This window comes from Sprattus sprattus (genome assembly GCF_963457725.1).
Source record: "Sprattus sprattus genome assembly, chromosome: 1".
Taxonomy (NCBI): domain Eukaryota; kingdom Metazoa; phylum Chordata; class Actinopteri; order Clupeiformes; family Clupeidae; genus Sprattus; species Sprattus sprattus.
Window position 1 is genome coordinate 11,532,714 of NC_137920.1, and position 17,500 is coordinate 11,550,213.

Sequence of the window (17,500 nt, forward strand, 5' to 3'; positions counted from 1 at the left end):
AGACAAAAAGAGCGAGAAGGAGAGAGAGAGACAAAAAGAGAGAGAAGGAGAGAGAGACAAAAAGAGAGAGAAGGAGAGAGAGAGAGAGAAGGAGAGAGAGAGAGATAGAGAGAGAGAGAGAGAGAGAGAGAGAGAGAGAGACAAAAAGACAGAGAGCCAGAGAGGTGTAAACAGCAGTGTGCAGCAGCAGCCACACAGAAGGAGAGAGAGAGAGAGAGATAGAGAGAGAGATAGAGAGAGAGAGGAGAGAGAGAGACAAAAAGACAGCAGCCACACAGCTGTTTTCCAAAAGATGACACAGAGATGCCATACAGCCCATCCCTCTGCCATGCTGCGTGTGAAGCCCAGTGTGAAACAATCCTTCATGGCCGTCTGCACTGTGTTGACCAACACAAGCTCTGGTTCTGGGCAACAGCACCTATAAGCCAGTCACACACGCTAATACTGGGATGGGTGCGAGAACCGCCTCGTTTAGAACAGTCTTGAAGAAGTATAGGGGTGAGTGGGCACTCAACCCACCAGAGTCAAGAGGTGAGTAACAGGCTAACAGTACTGTAGTGGAGGCCTGGTTATAGGTTATAGGCATGATCCATGGTCCCAGTCTGGTGTAAGGGGTGGGCAGAGCTTTAGAGCGGAACATAGAGTCATCGGTACCCGTAAGCGGCACTCGGTGTGTGTCAGGCGCGTGTTAATTAGGAGGCGCGTCAGACGAGCGGAAACTACCGCCAGACACCAACAACCCTCAGGTCGAACGACAATATGGAATCGCAGCGTTCTGTGAAACCATTCTCTCGGTTTCCCAGTCAGACGTTGACTGTTCCACACAACAATCCGTCCAGGTTTCCCCTCATAGCTTGTTGGTTCTGCTCACTGGCTGAGTCACGGACGCCAACGTCAGCCCAGTAAACAGTTGACTCTGGATCGGAACATCCTAAACTCACTCACTAACACATCCAGGGCTGAGGTGCCCTTGAGCAAGGCACCTAACACCGATCACTGCTCCCCGGGCGCTCAAAAGCAGCTCACTGCTCTGGGTTAGTGTGCTTCACTGTGTGTATCACTACCCTGGATGGGGAAAATGTAGAGATACATTTCAGAGTGTGTGTGTGTGTCACTATCTCTGCCATAAAATAGTCACTCGGGCTCTTTTTTTTTAACACTGCCAGGACTGCTGAGGCTGTGGGGGAGAACCCATCACAACAGATCTTCGTGGATGATGACTGCCATCTAGTGGCACCAGGTGAAACTACATCTATTACAACATTTAGTTTTAGTGGAGGTGAACATTATCATTTGTCTTTTTTGCTGAAGTCAGGCTGGTCGTTGACCTAACACTGAGTAAAGGTACTAGCTTATGCACAAAAGAACCAGATAATAGAGAAGCAGCTGTGTGTGTGTGTGTGTGTGTGTGTGTGTGTGTGTGTGTTTGTGGTGCTATGGCAACGTCCTCTGACCTCATGACCTCGGCGTAGCTCATGGCCTCGTCGATGCCAGGGAAGGCGCTCATGGCCTCCTGCATCATCTTCTTGCCCATGCTGAGCATGTTCTCCTCCTCGAAGAACTCATCGGGCAGCTCCGCCACACCCAGACTCGGGTCGATCTCCTGAGAGAGGGGAGAAGAGGGGAGGAGAGAGGGGAGAGAGGGGAGGAGAGAGGGGAAAGGGAGAGAGAGACGGGAGAGAGGGAGAGAGAGAGATAGAGAGAGAGACGGGAGAGAGGGAGAGAGAGAGAGAGGAAAGAGAGAGAGGGGGAGATATGGAGAGAGAGAGAGCGCGGAAAGAGAGAGGGGGGAGATAGAGAGAGAGATAAATAGAGAGAGAGAGAGAGAGAGGGGAGAGAAGGAGGGATAAACAGAGAGAGGTGGATGGAGGGGGGAGAGCGAGAGATATGGAGAGAGAGAGAGCGCGGAAAGAGAGAGGGGGGAGATAGAGAGAGAGATAAATAGAGAGAGAGAGAGGGGAGAGAAGGAGGGATAAACAGAGAGAGGTGGATGGAGGGGGGAGAGCGAGAGACAGAGAGCCAGCATGAGGAAAAGAGGGAGAAAGAGCAGGTGTAGTGATGAGATGAAGAAATTAAAAATTAAGTTAAAAAAAAAAAAAAAACTAGACTATAAGAATCAAAACATTGGACAGGTCCACTGCAGTGCCCTGAGAAGACTAACGGTCATCACTGTGTTTATAACCTCTGGGTGAACAGAACTTCAGTTTAGGAGGTAGAGAAGGAGTCGGTCAGACATCGGAAGTTTTGTAGTTCGATCCCGACTCCTCCTCACCAAGAGTCGAAGCGTCCTTGAGCAAAACACTGAACCCCATGCGCATAGCAGCCTATGTGTGAATGGGTAGGTGTCTGAGGCATGTACGTGTAAAGAACTTTGAGTGCTCTATGAGTAGAAAAGCGCAATATAAATGCAGTACATTTACCGTTTACAATTGATGTGATTGATTGATTGATTGATTATCTGTGTCTGAGTAACACTCAGTAACACAGTCATGAGAAACAGTCAGTGTGGACACATGCGTCCAATTTCCGATTTCAGTCCGATTTAAATTGGATATTGGACACATGTGACTCCCCAGAACTAGATTCATTGTGTCCAGCTTGAGTCCGACTGGACTCCGATGTAAACCCCTGGACACACGATTCGATTCCGCTGGGAATTGGACTGGGCGCGCATGTGTCTCTCGAAACTAGATTGAAATTGGACAACAACAACTTTTGCACGTGCTTGAGATCGTGCCCACAGACATATACATGCATCATATATGTCTATGATATGATAATCGCTGCTAGACGCTCAGTTCTTGTGCTCCCTCTCATTCACGTTGAAATACTGAAAGCGAAACTGAAACTTATAAACTGCAACGCAACTGTTTGGGACAGAATGCGCTAATTCAGTGAACAAATATTTTCATATTACTTTTTCACCAGTTGTTAGTCATGTAATCCTTTCATATCGATGTGAATCAATCAATACTAATACAAATTTAACTGTGGTGTGTTTTTGTTTCATTTCACAACGTATTTACTGTATGATCAACGGTAGCAGATGTAAACATTCCGCATTTGATTTGAACTGACACGGCCAAGAACTAGTTGTGTCACTGCCATGTGCTTAGAGATAGAGCAGTTAACCCCCCATGGAGACCCCATGGAGAGAATTGAATGGGATCGAAGTGCTGCCATCATGTGCCCGCACTGAGTGCTCACACACATATCTTCACTCACAAATACAACTGACACAAACACATGGATGCACGCACAGAGCATAAACCAAAATCTTACATGGCAGCGTTGACATCTCGTGTGCTCAATTCACAGCATATCAAACAAACATAGCAATTCACAGGACAACTGCAGTGTTCCTATGGCAACCGTGAAGAGCAAGTTGTGGAGGAGTAGAGCATTATGTAGTTGTCACGGATGAGATCTGGGCCCACCACGCTGTGGAAATATCTTTAAAGCTGGTGTAGGTGCCTTTGCACCAATGAAAGCACTTAGCAGCTGTCCTGAAGAAATCCTAACTCTAACCTAAGGTGGACTGTAATAGTTGTCTGACTGTGTTGACGTGCCAGTTGGACAGTCCGCTTACCTTACAGAGTGCTGGAGTGAGCAGGTAAACTCAATATGAAATATGAGACGTTGCAGTGGGTGTGGGTGAGTGTGAACTCACCATGGCGAAGAGGTTTTCATAACCTTTGACCTTGGTGGGCACCTTGGAGAACTTCTGGTCGAACGCATCGGAGATGTTGTGGGCGGGGTCTGTGGAGATGATGAGCACACTCTCCCTCACCGCAGCCAACTGAACCGCCAAGCTGCAGCTGCAAACGTGAAATAAAAACGTTACATTAATTCAAACTGTAACAATGTATTACCATATCACAACATCAGAGGAACAAACTGTTGGACTGTTGAATATAACTATTGGATACAGTCCGACAGAGAAAAGATTATACCGGTTAATTCAGTCCATTCACTGGCATCAGGGCTTAATGCTACCGCTTCATACCGATTAGTTGTCCTTGAGTGTGGACCGATAGCACTTACAGAAAATTCGTCTTGCCAAGATCCCACTTGATGAGTCAGTGTTTAGCTGTGGCAAACGAGGCCTGCTCACTCCAAACAACTGTTAGCTTGCTAGCTAACCTTCTGTGCTGAATAGCGATTAAAATGTCTGACCGTACACCGACAGTAAAGGTAAGAGCTCCTGGCTTGTGCCTAACAAGTTGAATGAATGAACTTCCCTCGATGAAACTTCTCACTTTGCCATCACAGCTCCAGGCTAAAATGCCGTTTCATACTTGTAGCCTATTAGATACTGAACATTAGCTTTACTTGCTGGTGAGAGGCATCTTCGCCCACCTGTCAGCAGACCCAGCACCTCCTTTCCTGTTCTTCTGCTATCGCATTATTCCTCACATCGTAAACGCGTTATAACGATTCATTTCAAAGAGCTTAAAACCCTGTTGCAAGCATTTTAACTGTAATCCTGTGATCATATTATGCTAAATCATTAATAGCTTAATAGCAACATGAATGAGGCTAGCTAGCCTACTAACAGACTAGCTTGAGGTGACGTGACAGCCTACCAGGTTAAAAACACATTTGCTTGCTAACGTACCTGCAGGTCGTCTTGCCCACGCCACCCTTCCCACCAACAAAAATCCATTTGAGGGATTTCTGTTCTATAATGTTCTTTAAAGTAGGTTCAAGTGGTTCAACATCAGGCGCATCCTCAAATTCATCGTCCATTGGAGCTGCCATCTTGTATGCTAGTCATCCGGAATGTACCAAATGGTATAACACCAGTGTCAATGCTTGACACACATTCGCTGAGACGCCATTTTGGCTCAAAGGGAGATCCCGCGACATGAACAGCAATTACAATTTTGATCCACAATGGCGTTTCAACCCTGTACAGTGACCTGTAGGATTCTGGCAATGGACTTTCCCGACAGATTTGCGGATGGAATATTCCAGAAAAGTAGCCACTTTAGGCCTGATGTTGATGTTGTGTTATATATTTTATGGAAAGTTTAAAATTGTGTGGTCGAAAGGGTATACAATACATATCATGAGTTAAAATATCTCGTTGTCAGATCCCCTTTGTATTCGGTTGGTGATGTTAACTTGGTAGATGCTTGTATCCACAGTGAATTGTTAAAAACAGAATCAGAATGAGAACTTTTCTTTTACATTGGAATTATGAAACTGTAATTTTCCTTTGTCGTCTTCTTCTTTTTATATTATTATTATTTGTACTACTACTATGAAATAAATGAAATAAAGCTGAACACTTTTTTAACACAATTTTGGCATCCACTTTTATTGTAGTTTAGTGTCCTACAAGCTGTACACACTCACACGAAAACACACGCGCACAACCGCACACACGAAAAGACACTCGCACACCCACATACAGGAAAACAAAGAAGTCAACAAAACTAAAAAAGGAAGAAAATAAAATCATGATCGTAACAACAGCTATAGAAAAGTCTTATGACAAGATAACATGCATCACGGTTACTAGGCAACCTTATCATGCATCCCCTGTCGATCCCACCACCTCCAGTGACAAACGTCACTGATCTTCCACCCCCCAGTTCCTCATCCAGATCAGATTACTGTTTAACCCAGCACTACAGGAGTGAAAACAATGCACCTCCAGCAAGCACAAAAAGAGCCCGACCCCAAAATGAAGTGAAGTCGCTTTAAAACACACAAACACACTTAGGTGTGAAAAGTGCTGAATCTAGGCTGCACTCCAGCTTCTGCGGGAGAGGTCAAACTCTGAAAGGTCACTAAGGTCATAAGGTTCTGATTGTCCTAAACAGCAGTGTGTATACTTAGCTCGGCAACTGAAGTAACAGGAACGTGCCGTGAACGAAACGTAACATGGAACATAACAGGCTCTCACGCCCATATATGGCACACTGATGAAGGTGTATAGTTTACCATATGGAGTGTCTCATTGTCATAAAGTTAATAGAAAAAAAAAAAACATTCACAATATGATCTCTGAACATTGACTTATGTTTGAAGGGCAGATGGGGGAAAAAAGATGACTACAAAAACCTACAGCTCCTAAAATCAATCCCACACTTCAGCCATCAAACCACTATATGTCCCCGACTAAAGGGTTACTAATAATGTGGTGGAATACATTTCCCTCAGCCCCCAATGCTTACCCATCATGCATCTGACTCGCTCTAGAGGCAGGCTCTCTCTTGAGTGACAAACTGAAATTCCAACAAATGTTTTCCACTGTTTTCCCACCAAGTCTCATTAAGTCCTGTGTTGTGCTCAGAGAAGGACGCAAAACCACAGCCAATGGCATTCAATTGGCACCATTCAGTCAGTAATCACAGATAAGCACAGTTCAAGCTGTCTGACTAGCAGTCAGAAGCCAGATCAGGGCTACTCAGCACCAGAGCTAGCGGGTACCAGGCTAGGCAGACTATGGCCCGTGGCAAAAGACAACATGAGGAAGGAACCTGGACTACTGCTATTAATATCCAAAGGAAACCCACACACCAGAACATACATTGGAAAAGAAAATGACTCTATGACATGTATTCATTGATATGTATTTCAGACTAGACACCACAATCTGCCATGCACCAATACTCCCGCACACACACAAACACACACACACACACACACACACACACACACACACACACACACACAATTAAGATTCAAATAGGACATGTAAAGCTTTCTCAAAAGAGCGCATGAATTGTCTGTAGTCATTTGCAGCAGTTCAGCAAATAGCACTGTGCTCAGCATACTTCATTTTCTATCTAGAAAGAGAGAGAGAGTGAGAGAGAGAGAGAGAGAGAGAGAGAGAGAATCACAAAGCTGCCACTGATAGCCAGTGGGCTCTGCATGTTGACACATTTTTCAAAAGGTGCACAAAGTCTTTAAGTGTGATTCTATCAGTTAAATTAGTCTTAATCAGGAGGAGAAGGGGCTACAAATACAAGCATACTACCCCTTAGATCTCTCCAACTAACTACTAATCCAAGGCCAGAAAAGAAAAAGAAAAGGTACAAATATTGGAGAAAATGGGACAAGACACACAGAAACAATGCACAATAGATGAAAGACAAAACAATGAAGAACTATGAAAAACACGTAAAACACACATAGGAAGATTCTAAATAACAGCTTATCCTTAAACAGTTCAAGCCACAATCAGGCATGAATTAATTCAAGTCAGCTGCAGTTTGACACCATCAACAAACCCACGCACAAACAAACAAACACACAAACAAACAAAAACAAACTAAAGAAAGACAGAATTTCACAACACTGTGGCACGTCACACATATCTACAAAGATCTCCACAGATCACTTTCTCTCGTTTCTTATAAAGACATTGCATTTGAGTAAAGAGCCCTGTGCTTTTTTTTTGACTTGATGACATTCACAGCCATTTGCAGACAGACAGGTGTGTGGGCCAATCAGCCCCCACTGTGCTTAACATAGGGTGGCAGCCCATTGGCTGCCTTGGGTAATGAGGATGTGAAAGCCACCCAATCAGAGTGCAGTACGCCTCATCATCATGCGACCAATATTGCACATTTGGTGTTGGGGATGACACAGGATGGAACAATGCAGATTGAATTCTGGAACCAACTGTGTGAAGTGATGATTTGTGGCCTTGCATCTTTGTCAATGCAAGCCGTTTGGGGTAGTCTGAACAAGTGCTTTTCTTCTCCTTAGTTGAGCCCGTGAAATGACATAACATGAAAATGTTATTCAGTAGAATTTCTCCGCCCAATATCTTCACCACTACCTAGCCCCCAAATCCCCCAGAGCCCCATCCACAACTCACCCAGGCAGGGAAGTCAATACAAGCTTCTCATTTCCTGTCTGGACAGGAAGTACACCTCTCTCAGGCCCATACCTTGTAGCCAATTGCTAACACCAATCAAAAAACACCACCCACCCTTATGACCTAATTTCCTGACTCCACTGACCAGGGCTCCAGTCCCCACGGAAGGCAACAGTGTGTGTGTGTGTGTGGGGGGGGGGGGGTGGACGACTACTACAAAGTCAAACATGCACCGACCAACAACGCCCCCCCCCTAATTGGCTGTTGTGTTTGAACTGCTCCAATCATTGCCCTTCTGCATTGCCGGGCAATTTTCATGGAGTAATGGAACACCCTGTAGAATCCTAGGATTCACTCAGTTATACCCTCCTCCTCCTCCTCCTCCTCCTCCGCCATCTTGCTTGGGTGCATCCTTCATCCGGCCCACACCTGGCCCTGATGCGTCCCAGATCCGAGTCATTTGGGAAAGGGATACTAAGGTAGTCCGTCACCACACAGGTGGGCCAGGATGAGAGTCGAGGGGTCAAAGGTGACAGCTGTGGAGTTGGCTTAGGAGTGGAGCCACAGTAGAACGACGGTGATCGCGTCAGAGGTCAAGGGTGAGAGTGGAAGGAGGTCAAGGGTGAGAGTGTAAGAAGGTCAAGGGTGAGAGTGTAAGGAGGTCAAGGGTGAGAGGGAACAGATGATCTGCAGCTGGTCTCCGCAGAACAGAGGAAAGGTGAGAAGTAGTGAGCATCTGTGGGCGCCTGAGTGTGGGGTCATCACGTCAGGTTGAAAGGTCAAATTTGAGATGTTTAGGCAGGAGGAGACAGGAGGGGAGGGGTGAGAGGTCAAATGGTCTGGGCATGGAGCAGACAGCAGGATCAGGAAATTACAGGAGAAAGGTCAGATTGTCTGGTAGGAGCAGAGCAGTGTTGCATCTTAGGGTTCCAGACATCAGGATCAGGAGATAAGAGGTGATGGGTGAGAGGTGAAAGGTCAGGGTTGAAGGGTCAGTTGGTCTGGTAGGAGCAGAGCAAGGCGGCGTCCACAGGCTCCAGGCAGGAGGGGCAGGTGATGGGTGAGGGGTGAAAGGTCAGGGTTGAAGGGTCAGTTGGTCTGGTAGGAGCAGAGCAAGGCGGCGTCCACAGGCTCCAGGCAGGAGGGGCAGGTGAAGGAAGGGTGAGGGGTGAAAGGTCAGGGTTGAAAGGTCAGTTGGTCTGGTAGGAGCAGAGCAAGGCGGCGTCCACAGGCTCCAAACAGGAGGGGCAGGTGAAGGGTGAGGGGTGAAAGGTCAGGGTTGAAAGGTCAGTTGGTCTGGTAGGAGCAGAGCAAGGCGGCGTCCACGGGCTCCAGGCAGGAGGGGCAGGTGAAGGAAGGGTGAGGGGTGAAAGGTCAGGGTTGAAAGGTCAGTTGGTCTGGTAGGAGCAGAGCAAGGCGGCGTCCACAGGCTCCAAACAGGAGGGGCAGGTGAAGGAAGGGTGAGGGGTGAAAGGTCAGGGTAGAAGGGTCAGTTGGTCTGGTAGGAGCAGAGCAAGGCAGCGTCCACGGGCTCCAGGCAGGAGGGGCAGGTGAAGGAGCGCATGAGCCAGGCGTCGATGCAGTCCACGTGGTACGTGTGCAGACACGGCAGGAACCGCACCGCCTCCCCCGCCTCAAAGTCCATCATGCAGATCACACACCTGCAGGGGGCCAGACAGGAGACGGGAGACAGGTCAGGTACACACACACACACACACACACACACACACACACACACAAATACACACAGCCCATGCACTTTAGACACCTGCAGGGAAAAGGAAGTCACACACATAAACCCTCACATCCTCTCTCTCTCTCTCACACACACACACACACACACACACACACACACACACACACACACACACACACACACACACACACACACACACACACACACACACACACACACACACACACACAGAGGTACCCACTCTTTGACCCTTTTCTCGGGGTGCGTCTGCGAGGGCTGGTAGATCCCGCGGGGCAGGTGCTGGATGAGGCCGATCCGCTGGGCGATCCTCACCTGCTCCTCCTCGGTCAGCTGGGACGCCAGGCGGGGCTGGCTGGGCGTAGGGTGGAACACGGGCACATGCAGGGCACGCTCCTGATACACACACACACACACACACACACACACACACACACACACAGACACAGACACACACACACAGACACAGACACACAAAGTATGATGACCGAGGCTCACACAAAGATATATTGATATCCAAAACCACCCTGGAAGTAGTTGAAACGAGTCATGTAATCATTCCAGAACCCCTCTAGTGCTAAAAACAACCTTGATTAAGACTCAAAGTTGGCATGTAAAATGTAATGCGGTCAACACCACTGACCTAGCTAAGGCTAGTTCTCACATCTATATGACAAATACAGGATACCTGTTCATTTTTAACAGTCTATTGCTTATGATACATTTTCACATCAACACAGGCTACTGTGTGGCATTATTTAACCACATCACCCAACCGTTCAGTTCAGTTTAGACACTTATATTCATTTATGTAGCTGTTAAAGCCCAGTTGGTAAAGCATTTGGAAGGAGCTGCCACACACACACACACACACACAGACATACACACAGACACACACACACACACACACACACGCACAGAAGGTAAAGCACTGGGTCAACTCGTGGCGAAGAGAGACAGCGTGGGAATTCTGTGATTAGACATTACTTCACCACTCTATTTTTAGTGCCCTTCAATAAAGATCAGGAGCCCCTCATATGGGTCCTCGCACAGAAGATTATTTACACTGGTTTTTTGAACTGTGGAAAATGATTTAGGCTGGGGGTTTTAGGGTCTTGGGGTGTGCTGTTTTAAGAGCATAGGTTAAGCTCCATGGCTAAATCAAGTGGGACAAAAAGAGCAGTTGCAAATAGGATAGAACTCTTAGGGTGTAGTCTTGGGCTGAGGTCCAATAGTCTTAAAATACTGTCTTACTACCGTCCCAATTCGCTTTATTATTTTCTTCTGGGTTATAAGATACCTTAAAAATAACCTTGCGCAAGACAGCTGTCTGGACGAGACACCAAGGTAGTAAGACAGCTCTCTTACTTTTAAGAGAATTGAGATGCAGCGTTGGTCTCTTCAGCTGAGTTCTGAGTTCTTCACCTTTTGTCCTAAGGGTTCCTGGTTCAATAGAACCATTGCCAACATGTAAGAACTATCTGCTGTAAAGACCCTTTTTTTGTTTCTCCCCTTCAGCCTTCTTTCTGTAGGGTCATCAGCTACAAAAGACGTGCAAACAAGTGCAAGCGGAAGGCCTGGATCTATGTAAGGGGGGGGGTCAAATTTGTTCTGGAGTTAGTGATGCATAAGCCATTCATTGTCATTGTCATTGTCAGTTCTTGCCAGGTTCTTGATTTAAGTTTCTGATATAGTTTAAGCCTGCCTGAACATCTCAACTCCACAATACTGTCTTAGAGATGAATACATGTAGTCTAGTTTGATCGTAGTCTCGACTGCTTCCTGCTACAAAGAATGCAAGAGAATGCAGTGTTGCAAGTGTTGCAGAAATCAAGAGACTTGAACCTTGGAGTTGCCTAATTAGTTTGAAGAAGCATTTAGCACACTGGAATGGTCTCTTAGGAAATGAATAATCTTATACAAAATTATAATAACCACACTTTCTCTGCCAGATATTCCCTTGATCAGCAGTAAGACTTTAAGATATTTCAGGTGCTTTAACGTATGAGTCGACATCAGCCCCTGCTCCCCGTCAGCACCTGGTAAGGCGGCGGTGGTTCTCCCGGTAGGCTGGCTCCCTCGGACTCGTTTAGAAGGGACAAGTCATCAGCACTCTGCGACGACAGACAATTCCCCATTGAAATGGACCAGACGCAACGAAGGACGGTTCCACCAAACCTCACGAAATAAGAGCCAGGCAAGAGAAGGGAGTGAAATGAAATCCACACAAGCCCTTGCCAATTTGATCTCTAAATATATTGCTGGTTGACTATCGTTTGAAAAAACAAACTCGACGTTTTTGCTAAGCTAACGTTACTTGAAAACCAACAAAAAAACCCGACTGTTGCATTAGCAACAGCTAATTCTCATTTATCAAACAAACTAAGTTGTCCTGCAATGCCAGTGGGTTGTCACTGTAAGCTACGTAGAACAACACTTCTCGAATGTATCTGACACGTGTATTGTGCATAAAGTAGCCTCATAAACAGCTGTCTAATATTTTTAGGTAAGACCTCTTGACGACTCCATCTCTTCTTTCGCTGTGTTTACAAACTCTTGGAGCGGATGTGGAGTCCTAGTGCACTATGGGAAATGTAGTTAAAGTGGGTTTACGCTTTGCGCTAGATAACATTTTCACACTCTGACAGTGACATTGAACATGTTTTTCAAGTATCAAAAAGTTATTCTATTCATTTAAGTGTAACTTATAAAACATTTGTGTGTGCTATTTTATGAAATTAAATATTCTGGCAGCAATATGATTAGAAAATGGTCAAATCAAAGTTAATAAATATGAGAATGAGGACAAAGCAAGCCGAGGGGGGCAGTGAAGAGCTCCCACGAGTTGTTCTTCAGAGCAAACAGTAGAAGAAGTGCATCAGGCGTAGGTTGTTTCCCCACGAGCCAAAAAACTTCGTTGTTAAGCGTGTATAATCTTGTCGTTATCCCATCAACTGCCGTTACCTGGAGTCCTTAGTGGTCATTTACCAGTCTAAACGTTGGCGCTGAAAGATAGGAGAGAAGTGTCAATAGACATCGGTGAAGTGTTGCCTGAAGCAGACGGAATGATGCAGATCACCTTAAAGACGCTGCAGCAACAAACTTTCCAAATTCAAATCAATGAAGACCTAACGGTAAGCAATTAGCGACGTTGATTTTTTTTATTTTACTTGTGCACAAGTGTGTCTATCAAGTTAAGGTCGCTGAGTTGGCAAACGTGGTGACAAATATCGTTATTTATTTTCGTCAAGTTACAGAAATGCTGTGGCTATCAGCACACTTATACGCATTGCTAGAGACCAATGTGTCAAACCAGCTAGCATGTTACTGACGTTAGCGTCAGCTAGCTTGAATAATGTTGGCATTGAAACATCTGTCATCATTGCCAGCTAGCAAGCTACCTAGCTAACATGAACAGTTGACACAATACGTTGGTTTGCAGCATTCAAATATTCATTGTGTATATTGTAAGTCAGGGCGCTGTGAATCATGGTTTGTGAGGTCTGTTGGTTTTGAATTTCAGTAACAAAGAATTAGTTTCCCATTTTAAGGAGTGTTTCATGTCCAACATGCTAATTGGCTAATATTAGCACGCTAACTAGCATTAGCGCTAGCAGAGGAACACACTTCTAGGCACACAAGGTACCTTCAAACTGCGCTAGTGCGAAATTGTTAATATGCATCTGTTGTGAGTGTGACAGCTGGCCTCATGCTTCAACACGGCAAAATATCTCTCTATGTACCTAAATGATTGTTTATCATATACTAACTGGCATTAACTTGGACACGTGAATGACACAGCGTCTAAGTCGAGTGTTGAAGTGACGCTATTTTAAGTCATTGACGTAAAAACACATGATTGATAGTCATCGAATGTGTGCATCCATTCGTTTCCTACGTGTCAGCCATGAGGGACTAACCTAGTAATGACTAACCAAAACAAAATGTATTGAATTAATTTCCTCGGTTAAATCTATGCTTCTGCAGACATTGACATGCTTGGTGTGTCCGCAGGTTAAGGTCCTCAAGGAGCGAATCGAGGAGGAGAAAGGCAAAGACAACTTTCCCATCGCTGGACTGAAACTCATTTATGCTGGCAAAATCTTACAAGATGACACCCCCCTCAAAGAATACAAGATTGACGAGAAGAACTTCGTGGTGGTAATGGTGTCTAAGGTTTGTAGTGCTGTGACTGTCCTGTTTGAAACTAGAGCTTGACTTCACCTCATTCTTGAACTCCTGATCTTACCTCTAAAGGTTTCCCTTGTTTTGTATCTATGCTCAATCACACCTTCTATCTGTCACTGTCTTTAACTATACATCTCTCTTTTTCACTCACTTTCTCTGTGTCTGCCTTTCTGCTATACTTTTGGCTGAATACGTTTTATATACATTCAGGAGAGACTGTGTAATGATGGCAGTGAGATGTACCAGAATGAATACATTTCAGACCTGTCTGTCTGTCTGTGTTTGTCTGTCTGTCTCCCTCCCTCCTCTGTAGGCAAAGGCTCCTCCTGCTCCGTCGGCCCCCCCTGAACCCCCAAAGAGTGAGGCTCCTGCTGCAGCGGCGGCGGCGGCGGCGACCCCACCCCCTCCTCGGCCGCGGCAAGCAGCTATCCCCATCCCCCCCGATGAGGACTCCACCCCTGCCCAGTCTCAGCCAGCTCAGACCCAGGCGCAGACCACCCCGGCCTCACGTGGGTAAGACTGCCAATGCTATATAGCTAATGCTACTTAAGCTGGAGCTGGGGATCTGTAACTGTGTAAGAATGCATTGTCATGGATGCGTTATTGTATATATTGTATATTTCCAATGTTTTTCCTCTATCAACAACTTGTGTGTGTGTGTGTGTGTGTGTGTGTGTGTGTGTGTCTCTCTCTCACTCTCTCTCTCTCTCTCTCTCTCTCTCTCTCTCTCTCTCTCTCTCTCTCTCTCGTCTACTCTATTGCTCCCTTCTCTGTAGTGGGTCAGCCCCCTCAACAGAAGGCTTTGGTGATATAGCATCATCAGCGCTAGGTGAGAAGTGTGTGTGTGTGTGTGTGTGTGTCCGTCCACCCTTCCTGAGAGTTAGTGTGTGTGTGTCCTCCCTTCCTGTGCGTGTGCGTGTGTGTGCGTGTGTGTGTGTCTCCTCCCTTTCTGGGAGTTGGTGTGTGGCGATTACACAATGGAAGGCACCTTGACTGGGATGTGAAAGGGAGTGCACTTGTGTGTTAGGAAACACAAATGTGTGTTTGTCAGAGTGTGTTACTTTACAGACTTATTTGTTGTATTGTGTTTACACATACCCTTGTGTGTGTGTGCATGCATGCAAGTGGGTGTCTGTGTGTTTGTTTGTGTGTGTGCGTGCATGTGGTCTGTATTTGTGTGTGTGTGTGTGTGTGTGGTCTATGTGTGTGTGTGTGTGTGTGTGTGTGTGTGTTTATGTATGTGTGTTGTGTGTGTTGTCTGCATCATGTGTGTGTGTGTTGTCTGTTAACATTGTGTGCGTGTGCGTGTGTGTGTGCGTGTGTGTGTGTGGTCTGTATTTGTGTGTGTGTGTATGTGTGTTGTGTGTGTGTGTGTGTGTGTGTGTGTGTGTGTGTGTGGTCTGTTAACCTGTGTGTGTGTGTATGTGTGTTCCAGTGACGGGCCCGGCGTACGAGGCCATGGTGTCTGAGATCATGTCTATGGGCTATGAGCGGGACCGCGTGGAGGCTGCACTGAGGGCCAGCTTCAACAACCCGGACCGCGCCGTGGAGTACCTCCTCACTGTGAGCACCTTTTTCCCCTCGGGCACTCTGCACGGACACCCTGAACCCGGCCCCCTGACAGGCATTATCTAAGGCTGCCCCGATCATTCAGAGACGTCTGAGTCCCTCAGAGCATTTAAAGGCACGTGCCTAAATCCTGCCTCTACCCCAGTAAAAGATTTGTTGGAGCGAACTGGAAACTCCAAATTAAAAGATCGATGTGTTCTGACAGATTTCCCGTGAACTTTAATACTATAATATAACAGAGCTCTGTTTTTGCTCTGACGATAGTTGCGGTTGCGTGATTTTAGCCAAGAACTTGATGAAATGCCGGTCTGATGGGTAGGGTGTCGGTTTTATTCTCTTTAAAAGACCAGAAGCACACACAACACACTGCGATGGAGAGAGAGAAGGAGACATTATGAGATATTGTCCATAGTGTAGTTTAGCTTCTGTGTTGGCCTTGTCTTCAAAGGCTGTGATGTCTTCTTAATGCTCCTGGTGTGTTCTCGTATGAATTGTGTTTAACTCCCCTGGTGTTTAACTCTCCTGGTGTTTAACTCCCCTGGTGTTTAACTCCCCTGGTGTTTAACTCCCCTGGTGTTTAACTCCCCTGGTGTTTAACTTTTGCAGGGGATTCCCACTACAGTCCCAGTGCAAGAGACCAATCCACCCTCAGCAAACCCTTCTTCAGACACACCCGCGACAGAGGGTAGGTACACACTCACTCACTCTCACACACACACGACAGAGGGTAGGTGTACACACTCACTCACTCACTCACTAACACACACACACACACACACACACACACACACACACACATTCAAATGCACACTCAATCGAGCACTCAAACACATATATAAGCACACACATACATACACACAGCATGCATAACACACACAAAAATACACAACACACACAAACATAACACTTTCAAACATATTATGAGAGAAAGGTAAGGTAAAATTGATTTCAAAGCTGTGGAAAGAACCGTACCCATCTTCCTCCCCGCTAGGGGAGAACCCCCTGGAGTTCCTGCGTTCTCAGGCTCAGTTCCACACACACACACACACACACACACACACACACACACACACACACACACTCACACACATCTTTCTCCTCCCCTGTAGGGGAGAACCCCCTGGAGTTCCTGCGTTCTCAGGCTCAGTTCCAGACCATGAGGCAGGTGATCCAGCAGAACCCCTCCCTGCTGCCCGCTCTCCTCCAGCAGCTGGGTCAGGATAACCCACAGCTACTGCAGGTACCACACACACACACACACACACACACACACACAGCTACTGCAGGTAACACACACACACACACACACACACACACAGCTACTGCAGGTAACACACACACACACACACACACACACACACAGCTACTGCAGGTAACACACACACACACACACACACACACACAGCTACTGCAGGTAACACACACACACACACACACACACACACACAGCTACTGCAGGTAACACACACACACACACACACACAGCTACTGCAGGTAACACACACACACACACACAGCTACTGCAGGTAACACACACACACACACACAGCTACTGCAGGTAACACACACACACACACACACACACACACACACACACAGCTACTGCAGGTAACACACACACACACACACACACACACACACACACACAGCTACTGCAGGTAACACACACACACACACACACACACACACACACACACAGTTACTGCAGGTAACACACACACACACACACACACACACACACACACACACACACACACACAGCTACTGCAGGTAGCATACCCACACACACACACAGAGCTACTGCAGGTAACACACACACACACACACACACACAGCTACTGCAGGTAGCATACCCACACACACACACAGAGCTACTGCAGGTAACACACACACACACACACACACACACACACACACAGAGCTACTGCAGGAAACACACACATACACACACAGCTACTGCAGCTAACACACACACAGCTACTGCAGGTTATACACATACACACACACACACACACACACACACACAAAGAGCTTCTGCAGGTAACACACACACAGCTACTGCAGGTAACACACACACACACAGAGCTACTGCAGGAAATACACACACACAGAGCTACTGCAGGAAACACACACGCAACTGCAGCTAACACACACACACACACACACACAGATACTGCAGGTTACGCACTCAC

The 17,500-nt window shown here is 46.5% G+C and overlaps 4 protein-coding genes across 4 annotated transcripts in view; 1 reads left to right on the forward strand and 3 right to left on the reverse strand.

The window, feature by feature from the left end:
• get3 (guided entry of tail-anchored proteins factor 3, ATPase) overlaps positions 1 to 4,761 on the reverse strand; it is a gene marked incomplete at both ends in the record, with an annotated part of 7,071 nt that extends 2,310 nt beyond the window's left edge. The window contains 4 exons of the mRNA XM_080834577.1: positions 313 to 418; positions 1,455 to 1,603; positions 3,671 to 3,818; positions 4,619 to 4,761. Of these exons, the coding sequence (XP_080690703.1) occupies positions 313 to 418; positions 1,455 to 1,603; positions 3,671 to 3,818; positions 4,619 to 4,761 (546 nt within the window). The remainder of the gene's footprint in view (positions 1 to 312; positions 419 to 1,454; positions 1,604 to 3,670; positions 3,819 to 4,618) is intronic.
• Positions 1 to 17,500, reverse strand: part of LOC308364918 (histone H1-like) — a gene marked incomplete at its 5' end in the record, with an annotated part of 439,427 nt that overhangs the window by 22,703 nt on the left and 399,224 nt on the right. The gene's annotated exons all lie outside the window — the stretch shown is intronic.
• Positions 5,317 to 12,081, reverse strand: rnf11a (ring finger protein 11a). Its single transcript, XM_080838280.1, has 3 exons — positions 11,591 to 12,081; positions 9,775 to 9,947; positions 5,317 to 9,498 (listed from the first exon to the last, which is right to left on the reverse strand). Exons 1-3 carry the CDS (start codon positions 11,687 to 11,689, stop codon positions 9,327 to 9,329), a joined length of 444 nt encoding a protein of 147 aa, XP_080694406.1. The 5' UTR covers positions 11,690 to 12,081; the 3' UTR covers positions 5,317 to 9,326.
• The window catches only part of rad23aa (RAD23 homolog A, nucleotide excision repair protein a), a 6,440-nt gene continuing 1,369 nt past the window's right edge, over positions 12,430 to 17,500 (forward strand). Inside the window, exons 1-7 of the mRNA XM_080838190.1 lie at positions 12,430 to 12,685; positions 13,566 to 13,727; positions 14,053 to 14,252; positions 14,516 to 14,568; positions 15,175 to 15,302; positions 15,915 to 15,993; positions 16,418 to 16,548. Coding sequence (XP_080694316.1) covers positions 12,617 to 12,685; positions 13,566 to 13,727; positions 14,053 to 14,252; positions 14,516 to 14,568; positions 15,175 to 15,302; positions 15,915 to 15,993; positions 16,418 to 16,548 — 822 coding nt within the window. The 5' untranslated portion in view covers positions 12,430 to 12,616. The remainder of the gene's footprint in view (positions 12,686 to 13,565; positions 13,728 to 14,052; positions 14,253 to 14,515; positions 14,569 to 15,174; positions 15,303 to 15,914; positions 15,994 to 16,417; positions 16,549 to 17,500) is intronic.

What these genes read in the sequence shown, in the direction of transcription:
- rnf11a (XM_080838280.1), bottom strand. Translation starts at nt 11,689, where the DNA reads ATGGGGAATTGTCTGTCGTCGCAGAGTGCTGATGACTTGTCCCTTCTA. An exon ending in AACCACCGCCGCCTTACCAG is followed by an intron (nt 9,948 to 11,590) that starts GTGCTGACGGGG and finishes TGTGTGTATCAG; the next exon opens with GAGCGTGCCCTGCATGTGCC. An exon ending in CCCGAGAAAAGGGTCAAAGA is followed by an intron (nt 9,499 to 9,774) that starts GTGGGTACCTCT and finishes GGCCCCCTGCAG; the next exon opens with GTGTGTGATCTGCATGATGG.